Below are 16,312 nucleotides of genomic sequence, written 5' to 3'. Positions count from 1 at the left end.
AACCGAAGCATTAAAAATAATATTTGGGGATATTTTCCTCATTAGACCATGCCCATGAATGTGAGAAGATGTGCTTGTTGCCAGTGTCATGAATGCTCTTGTATGTATTGTGTTTACAGCTGTGATGCCACAGAAAGAAATCTTTGATTTAACATTCTCATTTGAACCTTTGGTGTCCATTTCTTGTACTTTACATTGAATTTACTAGAGAATAAGTACATTGTACTTAAGTGAAAAGCTTGGAATTACTGAGAAGCAATTTTAAAGGTGATTATGGTAGCCCTGCCCTATTATTAACCAAGCATAGAACAAGTTCCCTTTAATAGGGAAAAATTACTTTGAAGATATTAGAACATTACTCTTTAATATAAAGTCTTATTTGTATTAGCTCAGACCTAATTCTAACGTCATTAAGTATAACCCGTCAGATTTCTCTTTCTGGAATTTGTTGCTGTCTAGTGTTATCAAGCACTGTTTATGAATTAACCCCATGGATGAAGTAGCCTGTGCTTAGTTTAGAATCATCTCTACTTTTCATCTTTTTGAACAAATGTTATAAGTGTCATTTAATGTCAAAGATGTTGAACCCACTTCTTTTTTACTGCTTAGATTAGTTGATATGTATAAAAATTTCGTACTTCAGCCCAGGCTGGTGTGGTTCAGTGGTTAGAGCGTCAGCCTGCAAACTGAAGGGTCTGGGTTCAATTCCTGGTCAAGGGCTAGTACCTGGTTGCAGGTTTGATCCCGAAAGTGGGAGGCAACCACTCGATGTGTCTCTCTCACATTGATGTTTCTCTCTTTCCCTCCCTCCCTCCCTCCCTCTCTAGAAATCAATGGAAAAATGTCCTTGGGTGAGGATTAACAACAACAAAAAATTAGTACTTCATTCATAGTAATTTATATACAAATGATTATATTTGTTTCTATGCCGTGTAGCTGACACCTACTGGTCTAGATAGTTCCATTCGCTTTTTCCCCCTACTAATTTTATTCATTTATAAAGAGAAGTTAAGAAAGAATGTGGTTGAGATAAGCAGAATTTATAACTTGGTTTCTTTTCTCAGCTACTATCCTCACTGTTAACTTTCTGGTCTCATCAATCCTTGATCTTGCTGCCTTGCTTTAGTTTTCTAGGATTGCTGTAATAAAGTTCCACAGACTGGGTGGCTTAAAACAATAATCTTCTCTCACAGTTTAGAGGGCCAATGGTCCAAAATCAAGGTATCAGCAGGGTTGACTCCTTCTTTGGCCTGAGAGGAAGAATCTATTCCATACTTCTCTTCCTAGCTTCCGGTGCTGGCTGACAATCCTTGGCATTCCTTGGCTTGTAGATGCATCATTCAACCTGTGCCTCCATCGTCACACTGTGTCCTCTCTGTGTGACTATGTCTGTCTTCACTTTGTGTATGTGTCTCTTCAACTCTTCTTATGAGGGTTTCCTTCATAATGGATTTGGAACCCACCAGATAATCCAGGATCTCTTCCGCTCAAGATCCTTAACTATATTTTCAAAGACCTTTTTCCAAATAAGGAAATGTTTATAGTTCAAGAGATTAAGAGGTAGATCTCTTTGTGGGAGCCACTATTGAGCCTATTAAACTAAGCATTTTCTTCTCAATCCTCTAGGAAAACATGTTAGTATTTTAAATTATTGTCACTATTTTTATTATTTTATAGAAAACTCTGACCTCTATTTCTTTTATTCTCTACAGTTGGTTCTGAGAAAAGGTTGCCAGCAATGCCTGGATCTCCTGTGGAAGTGAAGATACAGTCAAGGTCCTCACCTCCCACCATGCCACCCCTGCCACCAATAAATCCCGGAGGACCCAGGCCAGTGTCATTTACTCCTACAGCATGTGAGACCTCTTAATTACTTGGGTTTGTGGTTCAGAGTGATATTTGTATCTAAGTGACTGACTCCCATTAACCTTCTGCATATACTATTCACAAGATTTTCAAAATGGGTGTTAAAAGATATATGTATATCAGAAATGTATATCTGGTTATTTCTTTAATAAATTGCTTTTGCCCTCTTGAGAATAGTACTTAGCTCATTTGGGCATTTGGAAATTTAGTAGTCCCAATATTTTTTTCATACTCTTTGTCTGATAAGTAGCTATTTTAATTTGTTGGGCTCTAAAATAATGAATTAAAATTATCATATTGATTTATAGGAATTAAAGTAAGATTCATAAAATTATTGAATTACTTCTAAAAGTTTTCCAGGACTATCATGGTAAGTCTCTTTACAAAAAAGAAAATAATTATTGTATTTAGTTTGCTAGGGTTGCCATAACAAAATACCATAAACTAGGTGGCTTAAACAACAGAAATTTAGTTTTTAAAAGTTCTAAAGGATAGAAGTGTAAGATCAAACTCTCAGCAGGTTTGATTTTTTTTCTGAGGCCCCTGTCATTGGCTTGCAAAAGCCATCTCCTTGCTGAATTCTCCCACGTCCTTGCCTCTGTGCCAATGCATTCATGTTGTCCCTTTCTCTTCTTATAAGAACAACAGTCATAATGGATTAGGGCCTACCCGTATGACCTCATTTAACCTTTAAAGGTCCTATCTACAAATATAGTCACTTTCCGAGGTACTGAGGGGTTAGAACTTCAACAAAGTTTCAGTGAGTATGTGTGGAGCAACCTGAACACTCATACAGTGTTTAAGTATGAGAAAATTGTTTGGCAGTATCTTCTCCCTTTAAAAATAAATAAATAAATATAAAGATATAGATATATAATTTATTTATTTTTATTGATTTTTGGAGAGAGAGATAGAAACATCAGTGATGAGAGAGTCATTGATTGGCTGCCTCCTGCACGCCCCCACTGTGGATGGAGCCCACAACCAGGGCATGTGTCCTGACCAGGAACTGAACCTCGATCTCCTGGATCATAGGTTGATGCTCAACCACTGAGCCACGCTGGCTGGGCTGGCAGTATCTTCTAAAGCTGAATTTCCACAAATTCTATAACTCAGCAAATTTCAGTCCTACATACATACTGAAAAAACAAAACCAAAAAACCCTCAATTTAAAATCTAAACACTAGAGAGACACACATACACGTCTAGATTTTAATTTGAATTCTGCCTTCCCATGCCCATGCTACCTCCACTGCACATCTACCCTTACAGATATTTTGCCTCATAAAGCAGAAGAAAATTTCTATTTGTGTAGTACCCATATCATGTCAGAGCACTGTACTAGGTACTATATGCATTTTCTTATTTAAGCACTATTGCACAACCTTGTGCACGGTTTTTGCTCAAACATTTATGTTTTCTGTGTTAATTATTTTAAAAGACAAAAGAAGAGAGTCTAAGAAGTGGAGCTTTAATAGAACGCTTAATTTTTATTTTCTAAAACATTTGAAATTGAGTGAGTGGTAACTGCAGCAGTCTGAGTCAGAGTGAAAGAAGTTAATTTTGATATCTTTTTTCCTTAAATTATGTTTTCTGTCTCAGAGTTATATATCTTTATATAAGTACTGGCTTGAAATAAAACAGATTTAAACCCCGGCTATCGTTTGGATTTTAAGATACAGGTAACTGTATCTTAAAAATTTGGCCCTTTTTACCTCCATATTTGACTACTTGGAGTGGGTATGTTTTATTTCAGAAAATGTAATCATATGCTTTCACTAAAAAGGCCATGAAAAAGCTTGTCTGGGCATCAGAATGGCTAAAAGCACAATAATGTATTATTTTAATAGGCTGCTTCAAAAGAGGGCAGCTCTCCAGCGGCAATTGACCTTTCTGTGAACACAAAGAAATGACAGACCACTGCAACTAATTTTCTGGATTGCGAGGTTGAGTGTTGAGTTTTCTTTCCAGTACTTCTAGTGATCTTTTAGTGGAAGACACAGAAGAGAAAGCACCCTTTTTTCCTTAGCCTGTTAGTTTTTTAAGCAGTGAGTCATATTCAGCAGCATTTTCCTGAATACTTATTAATATTGCTAGCTAATAAAACTAATGTATATACAGTATACACAGTTTACAAAACTTAGCTAATTTTAGTGTACACAGATAATTAAGACTATTCATCAAGAAGTGTGCAATCTAGCCTAGCTAGTGTGACTCAGTGGTTGAGCATCGCCCCAGGAACCAAGAGATCACAGCTCATTTCCCAGTCAGGGTACGTGCCTGGATTTCGGGCTGATCCCCAGTAGGGGGTGTGCAGGAGGCAGCTAATCGATGATGTTTCTCTCATGGATGTTTCTATCTCTATGATTGACGAGTTGGCATTAGGCAAAATATAAGTAAATGACAATTTTCTAAGTTAGGTAAAGATTAAATGATTGGGTTCTTTAAATTTGGCTTAAGCCTTGACTTAAATTGTTTCTTATATTTTTAGACACAGTTTTATCTTCTTACATTTTAAAGCCTGGGTATGAGTAAGTGAAAATCTATTGACTTAGGCACTAGGTAATTTTATTTCACTGTTCAGTGAAGGAGATTTTTACTTAATGTTGCCGAGAATTTAGCTCCAGGATTGTGTTCCAAATTAAAACTAGCAAAATATGACTAAGAACAATGGGAAAAATAGAAAAACTGGAACTAATCACATATATTATAATTTAAGCAGAAATATAGAATGGTAGTGTCCTGTGTGGTGTCTAGATAAATACTTTATTGAATGACTGAGAATTTAGCAGTATTAAGCTAGCACTGTCAAGGCAGAGAAAAGCTGACTGATGGGCATGAATATTCTGAATGGTCAAAGAGATCTATACCTTACTACAGGAATAGGTCATTAAAACTATAGTCTAGAAAAAACATTTTTCACAGTAACAGAACTGTTTTCTGGTGTGCCTCATTCACATGCTACATTGTAATTGACTGCCTTAGCTTCTTTGGACCCTAAGATTAGAAAATGTCACATAAAAGATGGGCATGAGTGTCCATTCATTGGAAATATATATTCTCTCAGACTTATCTCATGCAGTAACTGTTGGAGGAAGTCTTTTTTTAAAAAAAATATATCTTTATTGATTTCAGAGAGAGGAAAGGAGGGGGAGAGAGAGAAAAACATCAATGATGAGAGAGTCATTGATCGGCTGCCTAGCCCGCAACGTGGGCATGTACCCCGACCTGGAATCAAACCCCAATCTCCTGGTTCCTAGGTCGATGCTCAACCGCTGAGCCACGCCCAGCTGGGCTGGAAGAAGTCTTAAAACTACCTGCACTTGCCCATGGCACCTGTAGAGTTAGATGACCCGTCTCTGCTCTAGTAGCACTCTACTCTTCTGTTTTAACACTTCTGTTACTGTTATCATTTTTTCCTGCCAGTCTGTCTCACATATCTAGCAATCTTGTTGGGCAGAAACTGTCTTGTGTACTCTTAACAGGTGCTTTACAAAATTGAAGTGAATATATGAAGGAGAATGCAAATAAGAAGAACGTATCAAAGATGCTTGTGTTTTGCACTGAGTCTTTCGTTTTGGCTTTCTTTTAGTAAGCAATGGCACCAACCATTCTCCTCCTACCCTGAATGGTGCCCCGTCACCACCACAGAGATTCAGCAATGGTCCTGCCTCTTCCACGTCATCTGCACTAACAAATCAACAGTTGCCAGCCACTTGTGGTGCTCGGCAGCTCAGCAAGTTAAAACGCTTTCTCACCACTCTGCAACAGTTTGGCAATGACATCTCACCTGAGATTGGGGAGAAGGTTCGGACTCTTGTTCTAGCACTGGTGGTAAGTACAACATCACTGTCCACAGTTGCCTGAGTATATGATTCAGAACTGAAGCCAGCGGAGAAGTTGTTCATATTTCTGCTCACTCCCAAACCTGTAGCAATGTGGCAAAATCTACAGACTAGGTTAGTTATTAATATAAGTTGTATAAAACTGTTGATTTGTGGATTTTAATTGTGTATAAAAGTGTTTATCAAAAAACCACATTTATAATGTTTACCTAATAGTTTCTTATGCTGTTGATTTAATTCCATTAAGCAGCTTTGAATATGTCTTAAAACTGAGTTTCAAGAGGCCACTGAGGTTCAACCAAATTAATGACAGGCTTTGTTACTTAATATATTCAGTGCCTGGTGCATTGTTTCCAAGCCAGAGAGAAAGGAAAAATAGAGAGTTTAATTTTCAAAAGAATAATTTGTAAAATTTCACGATCTAAATAAATAGTATCAAAGGAATTATGTTCTACAGCTCCTCATGCAAATACAGCATCTTTGGCGTTTTTAAGGTACAAACAATTTTTCTTTCTATACTGAGTTTGGTGAACCCATGGTATAAGGGAGTGATTTTCTGACAGTGACAGCTGGGTAGGGTTTGACTTTCAGTGTATATAAGGGAAATTCTGCCAGTTACCAATGTTTGTAAATCGAATTCTTCAAGATTTCCCTCTGGTAAAAGCACTCCATACTCCTGCATGTTAGCCTCTATATGTGGTAAAGATGAATCACAGTATTAAACTTTCATGTTGCAGTTTTCAGAGTGTAATCAGGGGCCCCTGGGATTCCCTCTGACTGTTAGAAAGTCCAGGAGGTAAAAATTATTTTCATAATCATACTAAGATGTTACTTGCCTTTTTATTCTTACTCTCTCGTGAGTGCATGATGGAATTTTCTAGAGGCTGCGTGATATAGGATGTTGCAACAGATTAAATGCAGAAGCATCTTGAAGAACTCAGCTGTCTTTTATTAAGCTAGATATGAAAGAGATTTGCAGAACTGTAACAATAGTGCCATTCTTCTCACTATATTTTTTTGGGGAAATATAGTTATTTTTAAATGAATTAGTAATAACATTTTTCAAATTCTGTTTTAATTTTTGATAGGATTGGTGATTGATAGAGGGAACCCAAATAAATTAGAGGGATTCTGAGACTAAAAAGCTTAAGAACTGCTAGCTTAAATGATTCTTAGTCTAGTGTGGGAAAAACAACTTTCATACATGGCAAAATGCAGTAAATGATTAATCACTTGAGATTCAATCTCTGTTGTTTAATATAACTGTAGGTTGTTTATTTTCATTGCTGTGTGTTTTATTGTAGGAATATGCCACAATTTATACATTTTATACCCCATGTTCTGAGATTCACTAGAAGAATTCCCAGGACCTGGCACAGAGTCATGCTCACAGGGAAGATTTATTACAGAGGCATAATAAGGATACCCAGCTGGATCATAAGGGAGAGAGATGCAGTTGGAATATGCAGGAATCCATGTGCAGGCTTCCTATGGTTGGTTACACACAGCTTACTCTTACCCCAGCAATGAAAATGCAGCAGCATGTGTGCCATGTTTCTGCCCAGGGAAGCATATTAGAAACTCAGTGCCCAAGGTTTTTACTGTGGTCTGGACATATAGGCACTCTTTCCCTAGCACTTAGCAAATTCCAGACTTCCAGAAGGAGACCATTGTTCAGCACAAACCATCTTGTTTGCAAAAATAGTCCGTGCACAGTAAACCACTCTCATCAGTTAGAGAAAGTTTTTTTGTTTTGAAAAAGTAAAAGTTTTTATTGGTCAAATTTTACACTACTATGGAAAAAATCTTACTGGATCTATCTAGACTAATAAAATTGGACTTAAATGTCAAAATGAGTTGGAACATAATTGGAAGCAAAGCAGACATCAGAATATTATGCCAGTTCCAGCAACAAATTACTTTTAATAGAGCCTATGTTTAAAGATCATTTCAATAGTAAAAGAAAAAAATAATAGCCCGGCCAGCGTGGCTCAGCAGTTGATCATCGACCTAGGATCCAGGAGATCATGGTTCGATTCCCAGTCAGGGCACATGCCTGGGTTGCAGGCTTGATCCCCAGCAGAGGGTGTGCAGGAGGAAGCCTATCAATGACTCATCATTGATGTTTCTCTCTCTCCATCCCTCTCTCTGAAATCAATAAAGATATATTTAAAAAAAATAACAAACCTCATTTGCCCCCCACCCTGCAAAAAAACCCCACATGCTTCTTTTTCTAGCCATGAAAGTAGGTGTAGATGTAGTCAGTCATCTCTTTTAAATGGCCATGCTTGGGTTAACTTTTTTTTTTTCCATTGGGAAAAAAAAAAAAATTGATATTTTTAGGAGGTGGTAAAATACACATAAAATTTGCTATCTCAAACATTTTATTTTTTTAAATATGTTTTTATTGATTTTTAGTGAGAGAGGAAGGGAGAGGGATAGAGAGAGACATGGATGAGAAATATCATTGATTGGTTGCCTCCTGCACACACCCCTACTGGGGATCAAACCCACAACCAGGGCATGTGCCCTGACCAGGAATCCAACCAGTGACCTCTTGGTTCTTGGGTTGACACTCAACTGCTGAGCCACACCGGCCGGGCAGGATTCTCTGTATAAGGGCACTAACGACCTAGTCTCCTCCCAAAGTCTCACCTCCAAATACAAACACATTGGAGATTAGACTTTAACATAGGAATTTTGAGGGGTCCCAAATGTTCAATCTATAGCAGTTGGCATTAAAACTATATAATATATTTAGGGACAATGCGAGAAAAAGGCTTGTAATACCCATTATTATTTTTTAAAAACCACACTCAGCAGGAACTTCTTTAATCTCTTCTTTGTTTATATATGTAAACAAAAAAACCTGTAAGCAAGTCTGATGTTTTATGGTAAAATTTTGAAAGCTTTCCTTCTTACAATTAGGAACCAGGCAAGGGTGTTTCCTCTGTTCAGTAATCCTGTACATTCTAGCAGCAAATAAGACATAAGGATTAGAGTGGGATAAATAAAACTGCCATTGTTCACAGATTTAGGGATCACCTTACATGTGTTGCTTTTGAAATTACCACTTAGTTCTTTTTTCTTTTGGTTTTGCTACCAGCCTGTTGAAAACATTTTCTAATTGGGAGGAAGATGAGCATCTTTAGATTGTTATGTTTCCCTGTTTAAGAAAGCCTGATAAGTCTTCTATTTATGAAAAGAATAGTAAAATTTTAGCAGACATATGTAAATGGAACAGTTGTTCCATGTGGAAGAGACTTCCTTAGCTGAGTCAGAAAAGGCCTCGCAATGAGGTAGCTGGAGTTTAGTTCACTTATGTTTCTGGTGTGTAAGATAAAATGCTGGTGGTCCCTAACTATACCAAGGAGAAAGTATGAACACTTCCCACTGTCAGGTAAAGGGAAATATTCTGTACTCCACCTAGTTACTTGGAGAATACACATTCTGGAGGGTAGGTGGGCAATGTTCTGGGTACTTAAAGCTAGGCAGTTCCTTTGACTCACCAGTTTCTCGCCTTGAAGTTCATCCTAACAAAATAATAATCTGCACCAGGATAATCAGTTCAATGTTATTTATAATTCCTAAAAATTGAAACCAGCTAAATGTTTTATAAAAGCCTAAGTTACAGTACATCAGATTAGTGGAATATGATATAGTTATGAAATATCAAGTCTGGCTCAGAGATATTCTTCCTATTCCTCCTGACAGAGCAAAACATCTTAGACTTTATGTATAGAACAAAAATAAGACTGAAAGATGGAGAGAAGGCAGTTTGACTGATGACCTAGAGACCCAAGGCAGTACATAGCAGTGAGTTTCCTAGGTTTTATGTTTTCATCATATATCCTAGACTGTGGTCTGGAGAAGCTAGTAACCTGGAAACACTTATGAGCACAGACCAAAAAAAGGCCTCTTTCTAGCCAAATGAGTCTTAGAACATATCCAGGATACAATAGAAAACCACATGTGCAAGAGCCAGGACCATCCACACTGAAATGAGAAAAGATAACCAACAGACATCAACTAAGCTGACACAGATGTTGGAATTATCTGGCAAGGATTTTAAAGCAGCCATCATAAAAATGCTTCAGTTAGCAATTACTAGCACAAATGGAGGAGAAAAAGGTCTCCATAAAGAAATAGAAGATATAGCCTTGACCAGTGTGCCTCAGTGGTTAGAGCATCAGCCCGTGCACCAAAGGGTCACGGGCTTCATTTCCTGTCAAGGGCACATACCTGGATTGCAGGATCTATCCCCGGCCCCCATCAGGGTGCATGTGGGAGGCAACTAATCAGTGTGTCTCTCACATTGATGTTTCTCTCTCTCCCTCCCCTCTCCCCTCCCCCTTCCACGCTCTAAAAATCAATGGAAAAATATCCTCAGGTGAGGATTAACAATAAAAAAAGGAAGAAATAGAAAATATAAAGAAGACTAAATGGCAATTTTAGAACTGAAAAACATAATAAAACTAAAAACTCAGTGATGGCCTCAACAGTAGAATGAAGAGGACCGAGGAAAGATTCAGTGAACTTGAGGCTTGAACTGTAGAAAAAACTGCTTAATGTGAACAATAGAGGGGAAATGGCTTTTATAAAAATGAATAAAACCTCAGAGAGTTTTTGTTCTCAATCACAGTAAGAGAGGATTTGAAAGAGTGTGAGGCTGATATTTTCCCAAATTTGAAAAAAGACCTAAACCTACATATTCAAAAGTACTGAGCAGACCTCAAACAAAATACCCCACCTCCATTCGCTCTACCCCACTCCCTGCAAAACAAAACAAAACAAAACAAAAAAGAGAAAACATCTTGAAAGCAGCAAGAGAGAAACATCAGGGAAAAATTCCAGTGACAGTGGATTTCTTATTAGTAACCACAAGGCCAGAAGGAAGTGGCACATTTTTCAAGCGCTGAAAGAGAAGAACTTTTAACCCAGAATCTTATATCTATCGAAAATATCTGTATGTAATCAAGAATGGAGGGGAGGGGTCAAAGTACTCAGATGAAGTAAAGGAAGCCAATTTGTCTCCAGCCAACCTACCCTCAAACAATGGCTAAAGGAAGTTCCTGAAACAGAAACAAAATGATAAAAGAAGGAATCTTTTTATGTTCTCAAACATTTAATGATATAGAAAGTCATGTTAAGTGAAAAGAGCTGGATTAAAAAAAACACATACAATATTGTGAAAAAAAGCTTGCATTTTAGAAAAATACTAGACGAGACAGTGTCACAGCATTAACAGTGATTATCTATGCAGTGGTGGACTTAAGGATCATTTTCTACATGTGTGAGCTGTTCATACAAGGTTAAAAGCACTAAATGGAGGGTTAGGGAAAACTCCCTGGAATGTGTCATCAGCAGGAGCCAGGAACCCGCTTCTCTGGAGCTCTTTAGCCTGACACTGGGTTGGAAGGGTGGTTTTAAGGTGAACCTGACCACAAGTGGGCCAGGTAAGATGGGTTCTGAATTCAGCCCTGAGTTTGCTTCTTGCGAGCATGACCATGAAGAATCCGATCCTGATCCCTGCCGTCTAGGAGTTTGCTGTCTAACCAGAGGCAGGCCGCACTCTGAGAGTCACTGCTTCTCCTCTTAGAGCCAGGCCTCACCCTCTGCAGTCGGGTCCCATAGAAGAGCTTTCATCCATCTTAAAGGGGAACAAGCTCGGGTGAATGTCTCCCTCAGAACCATGCTGCTAGCCAGCGGTCCAGCTAGAATGTGAACTCAGAGCTCTGACATCAAAGCCTGCTGTCTTACCCACGACACTGCCACATCCAAATCTAAAAATAAAAATTATATCAGGTATGTTTTTAAAAAGTCATCATTTGATACAAAAGGAATCCTGTATCCATGTCACTTGGTCCCCACACCGTCTATCAGGCAAACAGCCGAAGTGTCAGGTTGGGTAAATAACCACCCATCAAAGGGCCCCAGGGCCTGGAGCCTCACCACCCCTGCTGTAAAAGATGGAATCTTGAAATATCAGGATGGATGAAAGAAAAATGGAAAGAGTAAAATCATATGGAATATAACAGACTTTCCTTCTCCTCCTGAGTTTTCTAAATCATGTCCTGTGGTTGAAGCAGAAGTTGCAGCATTGTCTAATATGGCTGTCAGTACATAAAGGGACTAAGACAATTACATTATAAGCCTGGGGGGATAAAGGTAGATGCGGCTCTACACTTCTGTATCTTGATTGCAGCGGTGATTTACATGAATCCAGTAAAACAGCGTGGAACTATGCACACCTTTTGTCAATGTTAGTTCCCTAGTTTGATATTGCATTTCAGCTATATAAAATGTAACCATTAAGGGAACCTGGGTGCAGGATGCATGGGAACCTATCTATTCTATTTTCACAACTTCCTGTGATTATAATTATCTCCATTTTAAGAGAATAAAAAATGTTGTCTGGTCACCTATCTATATCCACTGTCTTCTAAGACCACTATAGGCATTGCCCTTGGGATCCAGACATCAGATCCCTGAAGTTGTGCCTCTTACGCTCTCCTCTTTGTTAGTATTTTCCCAAGGCTGCAGCTTCACCTCTTCAGATGACACTTATGTAACCCTTCCTTGTCCTAAGTCTAATTCAAACTCGTCTTCTCTGTGCACCAGCAGTGTCCTGTGCACGTGTACCTCAGTCACACTGTAATGAATAGCTTGCCTATTTGTTTTCCCACTAGACCAGCAATTTTCAACCGGGTGTGCCACAAGAATTTTTAAAACATGCAATACCTGACTGTTTAGTCAGGGGCACTGATCTCTTGTCCCTTGAATTGTCAAATTAAAAAAATGACAGCCAACACAACAATAGGTGTTCGATGTGAAGGAATCAAAATCATACCTATTTTTCTTGTCAGATTGGCCAAAAATATATTTTGTGGTGTGCTGCAGAATTTTACTAATTAGTTTATGCGCCATGAGATGGAAAAGGTTGAAAATAGCTGCTCTAGACTATGAGTTCTTAGGGGGAAAAACACTGTGCTTTTATTTATTAAATAATCAACTAAGAAGGAAAGATGAAAGAACAGGGGCTCATTACCCCTCAGATGGAGGACTGCGCTGCACCTGCAGGGTAGGAGCCCTGAGTCGGCTTTGCTGGCCTGAGCGACGGCTCCTCTGCGCCACACGGTTCCTTTTCCTCCTCTTTATGGCCACAAGAAAGCTCAGTCATTCATGCAGTGTTTTCGTAGGTTTACTCTCATTTTCACTGTTTGAGGCCTGATTACATTCACTGTATTAGGGAAAGAATATCATTTTCATGCACTTAATTTTTATTCCTGATTATTAGTACCTTTGGTTGCTTTATGCAAATGTTATATACTTAAAACAAGTACTAAAAGTCTAAAAGAATGTTTTTGTATGAAATGAGGTAAACTATTCAAATGTTTTTATTTAACATGGTTAAATTTGATACATTCCTCCCTCTTAAGAGAAGTTTATTTTTACTGAATATTGATATATTTGGAAAGTCCAACATAATTTCACATCCAGAATAACTGCTATTGTAATTGTTAAAGTTGTGTGTGTGTGTTATTTTCATAAATGGATGTTTGGGAAACATACTGTTCTGTTTCTAAGGGGTTTTTTACTCAGTAAATTATAGACACCTTTCTCATTAATTCATACAAATTTGTTGTGTCCCCCCCAACTTAAGTGTTCTGAGGTATGACCGTATTGGAATTTTTAATGCAGTTTCTTGTTGGTGGAACTGTTTTCCATTTCTTATTGTTAAGCAATGTGGTACTGATTAATAATTTGTATGGTACATGTAACATTTTTGAACACTTGATGATTTTATATAAGTCCCACAAGTGCTAATTGTTCTTTCAGGGTAGCAAGAATTTAGATGATTGTGAAGTTTTTAAACTTGTTTTCTTATTATACTGTGTTTTGGGGAGTTGAAATAAAAGTATTTTGTGAACTTCAAAGAACATATTTTCATCTGTACATTCCCTTTATCGGAGGAGCTGAGCATACTAGTTTTAAGTCAGACTTTTGAAAAAAATACAGAGGAAATGCTAATAACTTTCCTGGGAATACTAATCTACCAATGGGAGTCTGCCTGTTCAGAGGTGCTCTGATTTGAAAACAACCCTTCGAGGCAGAAGGGACTTGTTTGTTTGTTGTTAAACTTTGAATTTAGAAGATTTGGGGAACTGATGCTAGGAGGTAGGCAGAACCTATAAAGAAAACAACTTCGGAAGACATGAGGCTCTGGGTTGAGTCTTTAAGTTGACATCCTAGACTGATCAGGATCTGTCCAGCTTGTAAGCCTGATTTTCCTGTAACTGAGGTGACTTGCAGTGAACCCTGCAGTACAGGGGACCCGAGTGCCTCTCTTCACAGATTGTGAGGAAGGCAGTCCCCTATTTTGCAACCCAGGCTGCTGAGCATAGAGGGGAATTTAGATTTGGGGTAGTAAAGAAAGGAAAGTCAAGAAGGCTGAATTTCTTTTATAAAGGAAACAATGTGGTTAACCTTTGAAAAGGATCTGAGATCACAATAGTATTCTTGGAATTATCCTTTTCTTTATGATTTAAAAGGGATTTAGATGAGGTCAGTGTCTAGTTTTAGAGGTTGAACAAGATTGTTTCTCTTTTCAGAACTCAACAGTAACAATTGAAGAATTCCATTGCAAGCTCCAAGAAGCTACAAACTTCCCTCTTCGTCCTTTTGTGATTCCATTCCTCAAGGTAATGTTTATGAGATAATTACTGAATGTAATTATCTTAACATTTCCTCAAGATCTGCTACTGATAGCCTGTTCTGTGATCTAAATTGGGGCAGCTTGCACATTTTCATATCTTTATTTTTACTTTGGGCTGCTAGAGAAATGTGAGTGCAGCCTTCAGGTGAGTCTTATACTTGATGAGAATTACAAAAGCCTTGAGTTGTGGTCTGTATGCAGACTCTGCTGGAACACACAGGAGTAGATAGAGGGTGAAGCAGGAGGTGAGTGGGCCAGAGGTGTAGAGGTGGCGTGGAGGCTGGGGTCTTGGCAGAAGTAACCAGACACTAAATCTTTTGGTTGTGGCCAGAGGGTGAAGAGTGTATTATCTGAGAGGAGGCTGTCAGACAGAAGAGAGGCCTTTGCAGTTCAAACTTTTACCCTAAGGCAGCAGTTTTCAACCTTTTCATCTCATGGCACACATAAACTAATTACTAAAATTCTGCAGCACACCAGAAAATAAAATTTTTGACAATATGACAAAAAATGCATATACTTGTGATTCATTCACACTGGATGGCTATTGTTGTATTTGCTGTTGTCATTTTTTATTTGACAATCTAAGGGAAAAGACTAAATAGTCAGGCACTGCACAGCTGTTGAAAATTGCTGCCCTAAGAACAGAAGAGCATATGGGAAGGCAATGTATCCCCTTTCATATAGCTTCTAATTATGTCCTCTGGAATTACCGTTCCCTGAAACATAACTTTTGGGGATACTGTTCAAAATGGTTATGCTTACCTGTTAAGTAAGACAGATTTATATGTAATATGCCCTTTTAAAAAATCTTTATTTTGAAATAATTTTATGCTCACAGAAAAGTTGCAAAATGGTACAAGAAAATTTCTTTACCTTTCATTCAGATTATCCAGACGTTAATATTTTGTCACATCTGGATTATTATTCTGTCTTTAGATTTACTTTTTCCTCAGAAATGTTTGAGAGTAAGCTACAGACATGATATAGCAAATCACTTTAGTATAATTATCACATTAAGAAATTAACATTTATAAAACACTATTACTATAGACTTTATGTTTCATCAGATGTTCCATTAAATATTCTTTACAGCAAAAGAAAACCTTTTTTTCTGTACGTAATTCAGGATTGCATCTTGCATTTCATTGTCATGTCTCTCTCTTTTCTTGTTAGTCCCCACCCAAGAATATTTTTTCATTGATTTTTATAGAGAGTGGGAGGGTGGGTGGGAGGAAGCAGGGGGGCGGAGATCGATGTGAGAGAGACACATTGATCAGTTTCTTCCTGCACTGGGATCAAACCTGCAACCCAAGTATGTGCCCTTGACTGAGAATTGAACCTGCTACCCTTTGGTTCGAGGGTGGTTGCTCTAACCACTGAGGAAAACCAGCCAGGGCCGTTGTCATGTCTCTTCAGTCTACTTAATCTAGAATAACTTCTCAGTCTTTCATGATCTTGACATTGTTGAAGAGTACGAGATGATTAATTTATAGACATACCTCCATTTGGATTTTTTTTTGACACTTTCTCATGATAAGAATCAGGTTAAGCATTTTAGGCAGTAAATAGCAGGTAAGATATAACTGCTGTCAGGAGACAGGTATTAATTGGCCTCATAATTGGTGATGTTGACTTTGATTACTTGGTAAAGACTATGTCATACTTTCCCACTGTAAAGTTACTATTTTTTCCTATTAAACAATTTTCAAAAACAGGTATTACATTATGACTCACAGAGAAAAAAAATGAACCCATGTAAACGATTTTATCTAATTTGTTATTAATGATAGATTCAGTAAGGTGTTAGAACCAGTTCAGGGGAGAACCCAAAAAACAGAAACATTTATTGATCAGTCTTATTGATATGAATGGGCAAACAGAGGTA

The 16,312-nt window shown here is 37.9% G+C and overlaps 1 protein-coding gene across 3 annotated transcripts in view; it reads left to right on the top strand.

The window, feature by feature from the left end:
* CBFA2T2 (CBFA2/RUNX1 partner transcriptional co-repressor 2) overlaps window positions 1-16,312 on the top strand; it is a 120,990-nt gene that overhangs the window by 79,720 nt on the left and 24,958 nt on the right. For all 3 annotated transcript variants that reach the window (XM_016200652.2, XM_016200651.2, XM_087818793.1), the window contains exons 2-4: window positions 1,713-1,856; window positions 5,459-5,700; window positions 14,324-14,413. In XM_016200652.2, the coding sequence (XP_016056138.1) occupies window positions 1,713-1,856; window positions 5,459-5,700; window positions 14,324-14,413 (476 nt within the window). The remainder of the gene's footprint in view (window positions 1-1,712; window positions 1,857-5,458; window positions 5,701-14,323; window positions 14,414-16,312) is intronic.

The sequence above is a fragment of the Miniopterus natalensis genome, chromosome 7 (assembly GCF_054644295.1).
Source record: "Miniopterus natalensis isolate mMinNat1 chromosome 7, mMinNat1.hap1, whole genome shotgun sequence".
Lineage (NCBI taxonomy): Eukaryota > Metazoa > Chordata > Mammalia > Chiroptera > Miniopteridae > Miniopterus > Miniopterus natalensis.
Note: the sequence above shows the minus strand (reverse complement) of the source record. Positions and strands in the feature narration are given on the sequence as shown.